The 16,936-nt window shown below is 38.3% G+C and overlaps 1 protein-coding gene across 2 annotated transcripts; it reads left to right on the top strand.

The window, feature by feature from the left end:
• The first annotated feature begins 3,300 nt into the window (after positions 1-3,300).
• Positions 3,301-9,411, top strand: LOC103401063 (histidine kinase 1-like). Of its 2 annotated transcripts, none has more exons than XM_008339770.4 (13): positions 3,301-3,837; positions 4,094-4,336; positions 4,433-5,233; positions 5,444-5,691; positions 5,880-6,039; positions 6,132-6,258; positions 6,349-6,438; positions 6,535-6,729; positions 6,834-6,903; positions 6,978-7,020; positions 7,290-7,430; positions 7,538-8,707; positions 8,990-9,411. In XM_008339770.4, the coding sequence occupies exons 1-13, from the start codon at positions 3,646-3,648 to the stop codon at positions 9,203-9,205; spliced, it is 3,696 nt and encodes a 1,231-aa protein (XP_008337992.3). In that variant the 5' UTR covers positions 3,301-3,645; the 3' UTR covers positions 9,206-9,411. The 2 variants fall into 2 exon arrangements, with proteins under 2 accessions (XP_008337992.3, NP_001315647.1); NM_001328718.1 differs by having other exon boundaries at positions 3,646-3,837; positions 4,436-5,233; positions 8,990-9,205.
• Positions 9,412-16,936: the final 7,525 nt, after the last annotated feature.

Genomic DNA, 16,936 nt, shown 5'->3' with positions numbered 1-16,936 from the left:
GGGTACAGTTTTGGAGTGTTTGTTGCTTTAATTCTAGGCCACCAGCTCTTGATGGCCTCACATTTGGACCCTTTCAAGCCATGAGCAACGAATCAAATCCCTCTTTCGTGTAAATCCTCCCACAAACACGTGGTATTCTTGTTGCCCAAACCCAATTTCTGCATCAAGGCGTCTCCACTTGATTTGCTTGTCTGATTCTATATTGCAAAGTATCCTCACCCTATTTTAGTGGTTGTTGTTATCTCTCTGAATTAAGTAATTAGCATCGACAATCCTTGGAACAATTTGCCTTTTCCCACGAATTGGAATTCCAATCATTGACATTGACAATCTTACCTAATATTTTTCATCTTTATTGCTTTAAGTGCTTCGAAAACCAAAAAACAAGGTAGCAAAGATGTGTCTTGATTCATGATATGTGAACTTACCTTTACTAAACGGAAAATACCCGGTCTTCCGTTTTTTATCTGAAATTACTCATTCTTCTTTACAGACAAATTTTATAATTTAACATGTGCGAAACCTGATTTTTCTGTGCTTTTAATTAATTATATTTATAGGTATCGGTCTATGATTTGCATGACAGACTTGTTGAGAAGAACGTTGGGAAACTTAAGCATCATGTCCTATTAATACTCGATGACAGTATAATGTTCATACATAATGCTGTACATTTTAGTGCAAACATATATGTCGTCCCCCATGTACGTGACTCCAGATAATTTGGGTGTGAAACTTTTTGTGATGTCAATGACTCGGATTATATCTTCCTTAGATTTCAAAGCAAAATGATGTCGTTTAACTATGAAAACCATGTAATTAAGCACACAAAGACACATCACTTAAGATATTCAAAACCAGCTTAATTATATCCTTGAATCTTTTCACCTTTTTACCTGCATGTTTTTCCCAACTAGGATCCATTGAATCCATATATGTCAAATGGCCTTCGTGCTGGAAGCCATACAATATTGAAATTATGACTCCAAAGTGATCAAATCTCTAGAGATTAGAGAAAGAGGATGTGCCACTATCTACTTTTTTAGTGAGAACAAACTTACAAAGGCATTAGATAACTTAATAATATCGTTTCCTAACATTTTATTAGGTCATCTAAGAATAAAAGAATATAAACACTACTTCATTTCTTATGTTTTAACATACAAATTAAGAACCGACGCATAATGATAGTGATTTATAAAAGTCTTCGAACTCAAATTAAAAATGAACACGAATATGAAAGTGACTCGTAAAAACAACTAAATGAAAAGTTTCCACATTCATGTTAACTTCTTATTTGTATTTAAGGACAAAACATTCATCATATATAAGTATTTTTAAAGTGTGAAATTGTTATTGACGGCAGAGCGTGTAACTTAATTTTGAAGGTATTATGAGTACAATGTTAAGTAGTGACTAGTGAGGTGGATCATAAATTCTATGTTCTAGAGGATGAACCATCAAAGTCAAATTACATGTGCACACTCATATTATGTATAATTGTATTAGTTTATAATTTGTCTTAGTTCCATACTTCCTATTAATTTTTTAAGCCGCCCTCAACACCTTATTCTTGTCGTAAATGAAATGTTATAGGCAGCTACCCCTACTCCCCCCAAAAAGCTTATTACTACTGAGATATTGTTGTTTTTATCTCCCAATAAGTTGGGTTGCAACTTACAATAACTTAAAGTCACTTAATAATCTAAATGGTGATTAGCGCCTAATTACCATTAATGTGGGGTTTTCCTCAGCATAAAAAAAGAATTGGAGGTCAGATTAGGCGAATCGATACTTCGGATGTAAGGTTAAATGTTTAGATTTATATTGGCTAAGTTTGTCTACCATCAATTATTTTGATTCTTCCATGAAAAATCTCAGTTAATAAACAATGAGCCAAAATGATTTGACAAAATTTAAAGGTATTTTTTTTCATTTTGGTATTTTTTTTCACAGAATGATTAAAATGATTGATGGTGGACAAATTCAAGAATCACTTATATCGATTTCATATCTTAAGGATCAAAGTAAGTAGCTATGACAATCTCAAATATCATTTATATTTAATTTATCTTTTTAACGGACTTAAAACGATACTGAAAGATAGAAAAACTTAAAACTGAGACTTCCAAAATAGGGTTAAATGATGGTGTTTGTAGGACACTATTTCTCCTTAAGTAACCTTAATTAAGGACTTTGACCCCTGCAGTTTACTAAGTTTATTCCAAATCATTTCTACCAACTAAATAAGAAACATGATGACTGTTGACAAACTGAAAGAGCGTTGGGAGACTCTCACTCTGAATTCTGGAAGAAATTTCTGGTACCACTTAAATGTTCAGTGAAAGTGTCCTCAGTTTCTAAAATTCAGCCAATGGAATAAACCCTAGGTGAGTGAAGCCTAACCTTCACTCACTTATATTATCTTTAAATTTGGTGAATTTCATTGGTAGAGACATCCATAGTATAAAAATCCAATCCTCGACTATGATTTCGTGTATCGTCATCTTCTTTTACCTTGTTGGAAGAGGTTCTGAGTTCAAATCTTACGAATCTCAGACGTTGGATTAAAGAAAACAGAACATGTTATAATCAAACTTGCATCCAAAGTCCTATGTTCGATTCTCTTTCTCCAATATTGACAGTATCAAAACAAGAACAAATCTTTTATTTCATGCTAAACTCGCTCCGATTGTCTTTCCATTTGGTGAATTTCATTGGTAGACAATTATCGTATTAATAAAGGCTTTTTAGCCAAAATGATCCCTGAGATTTGCCTAACTACTCATTTTGGTCTCTGAGATTGTCCACCATCAATCATTTTGGTCTTTTGGAGAAAAATTATGTTAAATAAGGATCAAAATGAAAAAATTACCCTCAATATAATAAACAATAGGCCAAAATGATTTAACATAAATTGAGGGTATTTTTGTCATTTTATCCTTATTTTATGGAGAATTTTCATGGAATGACCAAAATGATTGATTGTAGACAAATTTAGGGACTAATTCTATCGATTTCAAATCAATAAATTATGATCTACTTTAGTTATGAGTTCGAACCTTACAAATCTCAAATGTTGAATTAAAGAAAATATAAAGAAAAAAAGACGAGAGTTTTGTGCTCGATTCTCCATTTGCTATCGCTCGTAACAAAACAAAAAGAGTACCATATCCAGTTGATAAGGTTTTCCCTTAGTAGCACGAGCCTTGTGGGCCCTGGCTAACCCACATAATGTAATTCTCAAATAGCTGTGTAATGGAAGCACCATAAAATGTTCACTTCAATGTCTGCTTCTGCCTTAAACAACTGGATGGGTTGCCCTAGATCCAAAAAGCACCACCAGAGCCAGCAGTCAGAATTTGGGCAAAAGCACTATTGAAAAAAGCAGATTTTAGAGAGATGTGGCATTGATGCTCTGGATGATGAAGGAATAAAAACCACTCACAAGAACTTCCCACTCACTACGCAATTGCATTAAGCAGAAAGTGCTGTGACTCAAGAAACCAGTACATTTTATAATCCCACCCACTCCAACAGCTCTCTCTCTCTCTCTCTCTCTCTCTCTCTCTCTCTCTCTCTCTCTCTCTCTAAGTCTGCATGATTTGTTAAGTTTCATGTGATAGTGCTCATGAATATTCAGCAATGGCAACTCCTCTAGGAAAAGTGTTCGATAAAATTTCAGGTTTTGCCACACCTTGGAGAAAGAACAGTACTACAACTCCTCGGGGCAGAAGAATCTTTCATAGGGATGTTGAAAGAGACCAGTTCCAGTATGGAAATGCTCACTGCCTCTCCTCCTACTACAGCGTCTTTGTCGCCCGCCTTGCCATCATGGTTAGTACAAATCAGTCACATGATATTGAAAACATGATCAATATGTAAAGCTTGATGTTAGTTAGAAGGACAGCGCCACTCACTTCTTCGTTTCGTTGAAAAACCTTGTTTATTACCTGCAAATTACAGGTTGACATGTGTACATAAATTATTCTGTTTGCACTTTTAATGCGCAAAACTGTGATTTGCAAGGCGGAGGAGCAACTTAGCGTACGGATTACACATTGCCTTACTATATTGGTGATTTTTAATGCAGGTTATGCTAGCCATTTTGATAGGGCTACTTACCATACTGACATGGCATTTCACAAGGATCTACACTGCAAAATCTCTAAGCAACTTAGCGTACGGGCTTCGCTACGAACTTCTGCAACGTCCAATTTTAAGGATGTGGAACATCTTGAATTCCACAGCTGAGATAACTGCAGCACAGGTTAAGCTCTCGGAGTATGTGATCAAACGGAACAGCAACCCTACTAGTCAAGCAGAACAAGTTGAGGTTGATTAATCGTTGAGCCATTTTTCGTGTTCTTGTAGATTTGATTCGAGACTGTTCAGCAATGTTCTTGATTTGATACATTTTTCCTACTCTTAGCAGCTATATGCCTCGATGAGGGCTGTGACGTGGGCAATGTTTGTGAGTCGGAAGGCTCTGAATGCAATCACTATAAATTACAGAAATGGTTTTGTCCAGGCATTCCACAGAGACCACAGGAGCAACAACACATACTATATCTACTCTGATCTCGCAAACTATTCGATCAGCGCAAGTGGTGTGTACGATGCTAATATGCTGTCAACACATAAGGAGTGGAGTGATCAGTCCATACACGGCAACATTTCTGCAAAATGGTACCGCGAGCCACTTGACCCAGTCACAGGGGAGAAGACAGGGAAAGCAACCCAAATTCAGCCGGATGACCTCATCAACATTGCAGGGCTGTCACAAGTGCCGGATGGTGTGGCAACGTGGCACGTGGCAGTGAGCAAGTACTCGGATTCACCACTGCTTTCAGCTGCGCTGGCAGTTTCTGACCCTTCAAATAAAAGCATAGTGGCAGTTGTGGGTGTTACTACAGCTCTGTACAGTGTAGGGCAGCTGATGAAAGAGCTTGTAGAGTTTCACAGTGGACATATTTATTTAACTTCTCAGGAAGGTTACTTGCTTGCTACGTCAACAAATGCTCCTCTTTTGAGGAACTCGACGAGAGGCCCTAAGCTCATGATGGCTGTTGATTCTGAGGATCACATCATACACGCAGGAGCGGAGTGGTTACAGCGAGCCTATGGTGACAATTTTCCTCCTAGTCATGAGATTCATGTTGAGAATGCCAGGCTTGGAAACCAGCAGTATTACATCGACTCGTTTTTTCTGAAGTTAAAGAAACTTCCTCTGGTAAGCTTTTTCCAAACACCAACTGTTTTCAACTTGTATTTAATGGACATTTGTTTGGGGTTTTATCACAAAAGGCGTCAGTGATATTAGTAGCGTAACTACTCACTTATATACTGTATTTTAATTTGTCAAGTTTCCAATGTGGGATTATGAAGAATACAGTTGTCTAGAACATTTAAGAAATAAACTATATCGTTACGCTTTGTGCAGGTAGGAGTTATCATCATTCCGAGAAAATATATAATGGGAAAGGTAGATGAAAGAGCGTTGAAAACGTTGGTTATACTGATATCTGCATCCTTATGCATTCTGGTGATTGGATGTGTTTGTATTTTCATACTCACAAATGGAGTTTCAAAGGAAATGAAACTGAGGGCAGAGCTGATAAGTCACCTTGATGCAAGAAGAAGGGCCGAGGCATCTAGCAACTACAAAAGCCAATTTCTAGCCAATATGAGGTAGAATCGAGATTTCATTACACGCCAATCACATTAATGCCATGTTAAGTTACAAGCCCACGCTATCTTGGCCTAGGAAGTAACCCTGCCCCCATGCGCCCGAGTTTGATCCCCTCTTTATAGTTAGAGTAGTTTAAAATATTGCCTTGTGAGCTAATTCAACTGTATGTCACTTTGTTGTATTGCAGTCATGAACTGAGGACGCCAATGGCGGCAGTGATTGGGCTGCTGGACATTCTGATCAGTGATGATTGCCTTACAAATGAGCAATACTCCACAGTTACTCAGATCAGAAAATGCTCGACCGCTCTACTTCGGCTTCTCAACAATATATTAGATCTCAGCAAGGTGAGACATAAAGACATCGCACCGTTTAACCAGAAAAGAAACTAATGACTGGCTAATATGAAAGAAAAAATTGATGCTGGAATATGTTGCAGGTTGAATCTGGAAAACTGGTGTTGGAAGAAGCCGAGTTTGATCTGGGAAGAGAACTCGAGGGGCTCTTCGACATGTTCTCTGTGCAGTGCAATAAGCACAATGTGGAGACTGTTTTAGATCTCTCTGGTATTATTAAACAGAAATGCTTAGTATTTGATTACCAGTCATTCTATTTTTTTCGTCAAAATTTTATTTGATCGATCTTTTATTTTTCAGATGATATGCCGAAATTAGTTCGAGGGGACTCTGCAAGAGTTGTTCAAATATTTGCTAATCTAATCAGTAACTCTATCAAGTTCACTACATGTAAGTAAAACTTCCATACTATACCCATTTCGCTTAGCTCTGTTTTATACAACTTTTCTTGTATTTTGTATGAAGAATTGCGACAAATGTTTGCAGCGGGTCACGTTATACTTAGAGGATCGTGTGAGAACTTGAACACTTCCGGTGACACCAGGAGAATCCTTCATGATCAGAAAAATTTGCCACCGTCTCATAAGGCAAAGCTGAAGCAAGGCAACCATGTTAAAAATGCTCCCAAGAAAGACAACAACAAAATGGTTCTTTGGTTCGAAGTTGATGACACTGGTTGCGGTATGCAACGGAGAACCTTATTTCAAGCACACACAAAAACTCACTCGGAAAACGTTTTTTCCCATGATAACTTGCGTCATTTATCCGTTTACTATATTTTCCAGGAATTGATCCGAGTAAATGGGAATCTGTTTTTGAAAGCTTTGAGCAAGCTGATCCCTCAACAACTCGAACGTAAGTAAATCAAGCAACTTCCACTGTCCTGTGGTTTTTCCCGGCATGCTTATCTCTGTTATCTTGTTTTTCAGACATGGTGGAACTGGACTTGGACTGTGCATTGTACGAACATTGGTGAGTTAACAATTTCTAAGTATGTAGAGTAGTCGTGAATGTCAAAGTAAATTACATTTCATAATCACATTCCACGAACACCGAAACACAAAGATTATCCGAGTTTTGTGTAAGTTATGACCTTTGAACAATCACATTATCAGCTGCAAGCTTGAAAATTTTCCAGTTGTAATCAGTTTTCACTCGGACATGCAACAATGTTATGCTATTCTGCATCTTCTCCATGTTTCCTTTTTACGCTTCAAATAATTGTATACCGGTGATGGCAGGTTAACAAGATGGGTGGAGAAATCAAGGTTGTGAAGAAGGACGGGCAGGGTACTTTAATGCAATTTTACTTGGTTCTCAATACGCCTGCAGACGGCACGGAGCAACATTGTCAAGTAGATTTTGCAAAGCAAAATGTAGTGGTAAGTTAACTTTCTTTTGGATTTTCAGGTTATCCGAAACCAGAAACTGAGACGTTTATATGGATTTCTTGTACTTAGGTACTAATAATGATTGAATGTGAATGCAGGTGCTGCTTGCACTACACGGCAGCATGGGGAGACTGATTATGTCCCAGTGGTTACGGAAAAATGGAGTGTTCACTTTGGCAACATCTGAGTGGAATGAACTGACACAAATTCTTCGAGAACTCTTTCATAGCAGGAATTCATCTCTTAAAAACAGCTTTGAAACACAGTATTCGCTGAGTGAATCTCTGAGAGGTGAAATACGAAACACATATGACATGAGGAACCCAGCTTTTCTCATGGTTGTCGATATAGGGCTGCTTGACTTGAGCACAGATATATGGAAGGAACAGCTTAACTTCCTTGACAAGTACTCGGGCAAAGCAAAGTTTGCATGGATACTGAATCATGATACATCCAACGCCGTGAAGATGGAGCTCCGAAGAAAAGGGTATATTTTGATGGTTAATAAACCGCTGTACAAGGCGAAAATGGTTCATATTTTGGAAGCTGTGATGAAAGAGAGAAATCTTGAAACGCAGAGTAGAAATGCAAATGGTTTGAGAACTACCACGAAAGAAGGTGACTTGCATGAATGCCTTGAGATCGATTCTATTCACTTCGATGTTGTCTTCAGCTCTGATGATTCTGATATATGCGAAAAGAACAACTCTAATTCTGAAAACACCTTTCATGACGAAGAAAAACAAAGAGACGGGATCATGAAACCCAGTTCATCGCAGTACCAAGAGGTTAACAGCTGCTTAGTTGAACTCACGCGCGTATGCTCGAAAGACAATAATTCAAGGAAAGAAGACATGGAAGACACAGAACATAAAGTAATGAGCAGTACTAGTCAAGCATCCCATGCAACAGAACCTCAATGCGAAAACTCAAAATTTCAAGAACAGAGTTCGACCACCAGCAGTTCTAAAGAGAATGGTAGTTCGTATACAAGTAGGGCGATGAATCAACAAAAATCTCTTGAAGGCGTGCGCATTCTTCTTGCAGAAGATACACCGGTACTGCAGAGAGTTGCAACCATAATGCTCGAAAAAATGGGGGCTACTGTGATTGCTGTGGCTGATGGACTGCAGGCAGTAGATGCTCTGAACTGTATGATCACTGCAGAAGATCGTAGAAGTGAATTTCACTCGAAAGACGGAGATACGAATTCAGATAATCAAAGTTGGGGTTTCCGTCCATTCGACTTGATTCTAATGGATTGTCAGGTAAGAATCAGAACTCAAAAAACAATTCATATCTATTTTTCTTAAGCTCTTAAAATCTCGTTTTTTCGGCATTACATTATTCACGATGGAAGAATTACATATAGAAAAAGAAAAAGGAGTTAACATTTCAAAGGACTAAACCCTACTACTTAGTACTGAAGAACCCCTAAACCCTATACAAATCCGGAGCGCTGTAAATATAACAATTTGTTTCTTAAACATACATCACGTCGTGTCATGATTCATGAAGTTGATCAACTTGTGTGTGTTTATGTGAACCAGATGCCGAAGATGGACGGTTATGAAGCAACGAAAGCAATCAGGAAATCGGAGGAGGGGACGGATTCACACATTCCGATCGTTGCCCTAACGGCTCATGCAATGTCATCAGATGAAGCAAAGTGCTTGGAGGTGGGGATGGATGCTTATTTAACAAAGCCAATTGACTACAAGTTGATGGTGTCTACCATTCTTTCACTCACTAGAACCACAGCCTAATTAACTTTTCAACATATCAGGCGAAAATGTAAGCAAATTTTGGCAAAGTTTGCTTAGGCAGACAGATAACCTGTAAATTAGAGATGTATAATCCACTTGTCCTCCTAATTATGCAGACTAAAATGTCACATATGCCCCAATAGCTTCTTGTGTTTTGCTTGTTTGGCTCTGAGAATATGAGAAGAGCAAGGTCTTCTTTTGCTAAATCCTACCCAAAAGAAAGAAAATAGCATTTTGCAGGCTAATTAGGCCAAAGTTAATTACATTTTGCAGAGTAAGTAGGCCACAGTTCACCCAAATCTGGCGAAGCTACCTGAGAGGGTACAAGACCAATTCGAAAACCAAACTGAAACCGAACCAAATGTGTAAAACCGAACTGAATCAAAATTGGTTGGTTCAGTTTCGATTTTTATAGTTCAGAAATCAACTCGAACTGAACCGAATTAAAAATATATTAATTGTTGCAGTCCTATTAGATTAGGAATTTGATTGTGTAAATTCTAGTATATCTTGGAATATCCCTTATATTTCTATTAGGAGTAGATTACCCATTAAATGTTGTAATCCTAAAGGGAAAAGTTTTTACCTATCCTACTACTATAAATAAAGGCATAATGGAGTGGAATAACATACATCCACAATTACACATCTCTCTTTCTCTCTACTATTGCCGCACCTTCCCTCTCTCTCTCTGGCCTTTATAATTGTTCAGTAAATTATGCCTACAACACGTTATCAGCACGCTCTTAACGCTACGCTAAAGAGAGTTTATTCTTCAATCAGGGGAGTATTACGTTTTAATCATTCTTTTTATGATTAATTTATTATTTTATTGGATTGATATACATGCTATTGATTCAATTTAATTTTTCTATGTTGAACGTGATACAACGCATTGGATATGCAATTCCGGCTTTTCGAGAAGAATCTTCTACAAATTCAAAGGCTTTTGTTGTTTTCTACCAATCAGGTACGCTTAAAATAAAGTAAGATATTTGACACAACCTTGAAGCATGAAAACATTCCCCATGATACATGAACCCCCCTATGTTTATATTTTCCTTCCGATATATATATATTGTATATGTTTCATATATTTGTCAATATATATATTTGTTTCATGCATTACGCAATTATAAAATCGCTATGTGGAATTTGTGAGTCAAAGAATCGAAATAAAATAGAAGCATGATTTTTTTTTTTTTTGGTTCTGAAACCCTAGAAATCGAAAAGAAAGAAAGAAAAGAAAAAAGCCCAAAATCGCAACCAGGCCACGGCTGGAAGCCTTGACTCGCCAAACTAGTTGAGCTTATAGCTCTTGAAACTTGGGCTCTCGGCTAACTTTTTTTTGGCCCACGAAATAGGACTAAGTCCTTGGTATTGGGCTTCACACCCACGACCTTTGACCAAAAAGCTAGCGCATGTTGGGCTTTTCACAACACACAGCCCACGTCACAATTGCAAGCCTACAACTTGCTTCATACGCTGGGCTGCAATCAGCTTTCCCAAACCCACTAGCACCTATTTGGGCTGTCGTGTAGCCGTGGCTTACCCTTTACAGCATGTTGCAGGCCGTGCATCTCATATCCATCCAACAAGTGTTGGGCTGTGGTTTTCTCGGCCCAAAAGCCATTTTCGGCTTGTTTTTTCTTTTCAACCCACATTTTTGGTGCCCTACTCACAGCACCCAAGCCCAATGTTATTGGGCTATGGATTTTTGAATCCAATGCTAATTTTTGGCATTTTAAATCATTTTAACCCAAACGTTATTTTTTTTTTTTGCTTCTACAATCGACCCCGAATAGTCTCGATTTATTGAATTAATTAAAAGTGACCTGCAGTCCATTAATCTGATAATGAATCCAAAATTATTGACCTGAATATCACTTTTGGACATTAACGATTCAATATTTTATTTCTTTTCTTTGAACCGTTGACTTACTTTTGTAGTCCCGAAACACTCACACTTGAGTTCCCAAAGAACCTTAAATCCACTACACTTAGTTGTATATTGCATTCTGTGTTCTTACAGGAACCTCTCTTTTATGAACTAAATGTTCATAAACTAAATTGAACCTGTAGTTTCAAATTTAGTGCCTTTGAAACCTGAAATTTTCATAAAACAATACACCCATGAAAATCCGACGTTTTTCATGAAAACCATGTCTTAGAACTCAAATGTTCTAACTTTGATGCTCATAGATGATTCATTCCCATAGCACCAATCACAATCTTGTTCCCTCCAATTCAGTGGATCGTCGAACCGTCACAAGTTCGATTTCCTGGTTTGGAAGTTTCTAAGAGAAACCACTTAATGTGGGGTACAAGACGTGAATCTCCACTTGACTATCATGAAGCTGAGAAAACATTGAAGCCAACAATGGCAAAGAAGAGCTGAATAAGCCTCCACCATGATCTTCATTTGAAGACTTATACCCAAAGCATTACAAACGGAAGTACCTCTTGAACGAAGATTCCATGGCTCTTTGGCTCGCCCCTACGGATTGTCTAATCATGAAAGATATTGCCTGAAGCACATCATGATTACGTCCATGAATGAGTATAATTTTGAAGTTTATAAATCGGATCAAATTTTGCCTCAAGAATACTTTTCTCATCCTTCCATGTTTCTAACTCGCCCATGACGCAGCAGTGTAGAAAACGAAAGTTTACCACATTCTCGGATCTGATTAGTACCACAAACATATGGTAGAATCAGGGCCGGCCAAGGTGTGGCATCATGCCCGAAGCATGATCCTTGGCACCTAAGACCTAAAACTTAAGAATAAGGGATAATATTCCCAAACCTCAACCTTTGCAGAATCTACTTCTGTATCGATGGAATAGATCATTGGTTATGCACCTGTTCGTGCCCTTACCAATACCGTTGAGGAGTACCATTCTAGTAGTCAATATGTGAGACTAATTTTGCTCAATCGAACACCGTTGGAAGAGCAAAATTTTGACATGGATGGCCTTATTGGTCGAATCCCCTTAGTAAACTATTTACTTTGTGAACATTTTTCCATGTTCTTGGATTCAAGTTTGGTGTATGTTTTACTTATGGATAATCTTATTGATATTGTCCTCGAATATGAGTTAATTGAATTATGTTTCTTAATACATGTAACCGATTCAATTAAACATATGATTAAGTATGAATGTGGGAAAGTTAGTTGTCTGGATGAATGTGTACTACGCACACTAACTTTACACCTAAATCACATCTCTAACAACGACTTCAAGTCTATCCAACATGATTAAGAGCATTGGCACGCTCCTCGTTGTATGAATGGTACTGAATCACCATTTAAGGGACCTTAAATTCTCCCTGACGTTGAGTTTTTAAGGATATTCGAGATGACAATGATCATAAATGAAACCACTGAAGAACATAGAATGAAATATCTTTGCACCACCTCCAAAAATGAGCCTGAAGCTTTAACTTTGGGCTAATGGGATGTCCCCCAACTGAGGCATATGCCATATGTGGCCGGCCTGGAGCTGGATGATTGAGCAGTTTACTTGCTTTGGCATGACCTTTTGGGACACTTAGGTCGAACAATGATGCTACAACGCATCTCCTTACCCGAAGTAAGGACCTTATACTTACACGCACACTCATGCTCATTAAGGAAATTGATTTTCTATATCATTCCTCGCAAAGATATGACACGACTCTCTTTTCACAGTGGATTTAAGGGAATATATGTGGACTCATCCAAAATACGGACCATATAAATACTTATGATTTTGGTTGATGAATCGACAAACTGGTCACATGTTTGTCCATACACATTGCTGCTAAACCTCATGGCTGATTAAGGGTTCACCACCCCTACTTATCTCATAAGGTTCGGGAGACTGGATAATGCCAGAGAGTTTATATCGACAATTTTCGATAAAGTATTGCATGTCGTTTTGGGTTTATAATTGAACATCGAATTCCCATTATTCACCCCAAATAGCCTCGCTTAGTGATCATAAAGCGCAATTTAAATTATCGCCCGAATTTTGGTAAACGTACCAAGTTTTTAGTTTCTGCCTAGGGCTATGCAATCCTTGTACGTAGTTATGTTGGTCCGCCTTGAGGCACATTACCACCCAACCTATATGACGTTATAGTTGGTTACTGGGTACAAACCTAACGATTTTCGTATTTACGCATTTGGGTATGCATTCCATATGCCAAGTTATGCCGCCACAACGTACCACTATGGGTCTTCAACGAAGGATGTGTATCTTTTGTCGATAATGATTCTCCTTCACACTAGCTCTTTTAGAGCCTTTGCACGCGATCTCTTTACAGCTTATTTGCGGGTTGTCAATTTAATGAGACAGTCTTCCATCCCTTAAGGGGAAATAAGAACGTCAATGTTCCTGGAGAATAACCCGAATTTGAGTAGACGTTGCTCACTATGTCTCATCTCGATCCCTATACCACACAAGTGTGATAAGTAAGTGCGATAAATTCTAGATTTCAGAATGTCGCTCCAGTGACGAGATCATAAACCAATTGCAAACATGCCTGCAAGGATAGACGTACTTAACGGACGTCAAGTCAACATCCCTGGAGGGTGTGCCACCCTTGTTAGACGGTTTGGAAGCTCATTTTGGACGGTCCGGTACATTGGCGGATAACCAAACAATCTGTCTTGGTTTGGAGCATGACAGATCATTTGGTTCGTAGGATTCACTTTCCTCGAAGAGGAAGGCATGACACAAAATGAATCTACACTTGATCGCTGTCTCAAATCATTTCCATCTCATGAGATTAATCCGGATTTCTCCCGAAACTTAAAGTTCTTGGTCCAGTATACTAGTTTGGATAAGCTAATGGAATTGAAATGAGATTATCATCGATGATGTTTTCACTTATATGGTAGCTACCGACATAAATGAAAAGCGACGATATCGAACCGTGTTCCGTTGATTAAGTGATAACGTAGAACTGATTGGACAACTAAAGTTACAATCCAGGTCAAATTCCTTACCAAAGTGTGTATTGGACCTGTCGTTCCTACACTATCCAAGGTAACCTTATTGTGTTACAAGTGGGAAAGGAAGCGTTATGAGATGAATGAAATAATACGATATGATGCACGCCTTATGGCGCAAGGTTTCTCTCAAACGTCCTGTGATTGATAACAGCATTATGAAATGTGGTTAGTGTTTCTCCATGGGGATATAGATACTGAGATTGACATGTAAGTTCCCGAAGAATTACATGGATTGGTTCAAATAGTCCCAAAACCACGGAACACCCTCTTAACTTGTTTGAGGCGTTCACTTACAATCCGACGGATTTGGTATACCTGTCTAAGTGATTATTTGATCAGTCAGGGATATGAATTATGCCATTGCGTGTTAAACTATGAAGTCTTATTCCAAATTGCTACAGTTACAGTTTATGTCGTTAACACGAATCTCACTAAGACTCTGAAAGAGCTTAAGAAAACTGCCTCGCACATAAAGATGGAATTTGAGATAAAGGATATTAGGAAAACTCATTTATGCCTTGACCTGAAGTTGAAGCATTGTTCTAACGGTATTTTGGTCTACCAGTCGAACTACACCCTGAATGTGTCACCTTTGAATATATTTTTTATCGTCCATACGTTATATGCAAATGAGACCCTTGAAGAGGATATGGAATCTGAAATTCCATATCTCAGTTCAACTTTGTGCTTCGTTGTACTTAGCTCATTGTATTTTGACATGACATCTCTTTCACTATTGATCTTGGTAAAGATGTAGCACCACGCCTACACGCAACCATTGAATTGGTATGAAAGACGTACCCTGAAGGTACTACATGGGCAAATCCCAACGCATCTTAACGGATCCAACCCCCCTGATCCTCGAAATGATGCTTGCCTTGTTTGTTATGCTGACGTAGGTTACTTATCAAACTCGCAAAAGGCAAAATCCCCAAATGGTTATGTCTTTACCGTTAGGGATATCGCAATATCTTGGAAGTCCATGATATGACCTTAGTTGCGAAAGCTTCGAATCGTTCCAAGACTCACCTTACTTCACTATGCCACAAGTGAAACATGGTTAGGAGTTCTTGTTAAGCATATTCGAAGTACTTGCTGTATTTTCATCCATCGTTGAGTGCCAATAATGATCCATGAAGATTATGCCGTATGTATCAAACCGACCAAGCCATGATACATCAACAAAATCAACACCAAGACATATTGCGTCCACATCTACATTAGCAAAGCATTAGGAGATTGAAGTCATGCAAGCCGATCCCATACAACCTTGCTGACCTCTACACGACGTCATTGCCGTAGTCAACCTTCCAAAAGTTTGTCTGAGGAATTGGTATGTCTAACTATCAAATGCAATGCTTGTAGTTCTCATTTGGAAGTTATGTCAAACTTAGGGGGAGTATCTAGAAGTATACTCACTTGATCTTAATGTACTCTTTTTCCCTACGATTAAGAGCATTTTTCCTACTGGATTTTTGCTACCTAACTAGTTTTTAACGTGGCACCCATCCTGGTCTGATCATACCCTTGTGAGCTATTCTACTTGCGTCCAAAAGACGTATAGTTTTGACTTAATGCAACTTCTCACTTTTCTCCTTAGTCTATGGGTTTTCTCCCACCTTGGGTTTTACCATAGCGAGGTTTTGTGAGTTTTACTTTTTATGCATTCTTCCGTTGATATGAGACTCGCATTTGCTCATTGTACCGACAACTTCATCAACTATACTTACTTCATCACTGAAGACTTGATGGGCCATTTACTTGAGTATTTACACACTCAAGGGGGAGTGTTGCAGTCCTATTAGATTAGGAATGTGATTGTGTAAATCCTAGTATATCTCGGAATACCTGTTATATTCCTATTAGGAGTAGATTACCTATTAAATGTTATAATCCTAAAGGGAAAGGTTTTTACCTATCCTACTACTATAAATAAAGGCACAATGGGGTGGAATAATACACATCCACAATTACACATCTCTATTTCTCTCTACTATTGTCGCACCTTCCTTCTCTCTCTGGCCCCTATAATTGTTCAGTAAATTATGTCTACAACATTAATTTTATTTATTTATTTATGTGGGGTATTTAATTGTTAAGGTTTTGCGCCAAGGTAAAGCTTTTTAAGAAAAAAAAATTATGTGTTTTTGCACAACATTTTTGAAGGCACAAGTTCAGAACCTAGGTTTGGGTCGACATTGTCCACAATTGCTTAGACTCCATTAATATTTGGGTTAATCTCAGTTTACTGTCATGAAGTTTCTTGATTTTCAACATTTGATACATCATGTTTTTTTCATCCAGAGTGGTACCTAAAGTCATAATTTTGGAACACTTTCATACCTCCATTAAGGATGCTGTTACATCAATTGTTAACTGGTGACGTGGTGCCCGCGTAGACAATAATTGGGTGCCATGTGTCAATATAGGGCCCTCGTGGATTAATTTTTTTTAAATAAATAATAAAATAATTTTTTTTAAAAAGGGTCGTCTTCTACCTCCCCCACCCTTCCCTCGACACTCCATCCATTCTCCCTCCCTCCCTTCTCTTCTCTGTACCCGTGAACTCCATGAGCTTGAACCTTCCTCTCCTCTCCGACAGCCCCATGAGCTTGAACCTTGGAGCCCCACCTTGGCAAAAGACACCAGCTTTTCCTAATTTTTCGACCCATCTGCATCTGTACTGTCTTTTTCTTCGCACATGCCTCACTGTTCTCTATTGGGTTCATCC

This window comes from Malus domestica, chromosome 15, assembly GCF_042453785.1.
Source record: "Malus domestica chromosome 15, GDT2T_hap1".
Classification (NCBI taxonomy): domain Eukaryota; kingdom Viridiplantae; phylum Streptophyta; class Magnoliopsida; order Rosales; family Rosaceae; genus Malus; species Malus domestica.
Note: the sequence above shows the minus strand (reverse complement) of the source record. Positions and strands in the feature narration are given on the sequence as shown.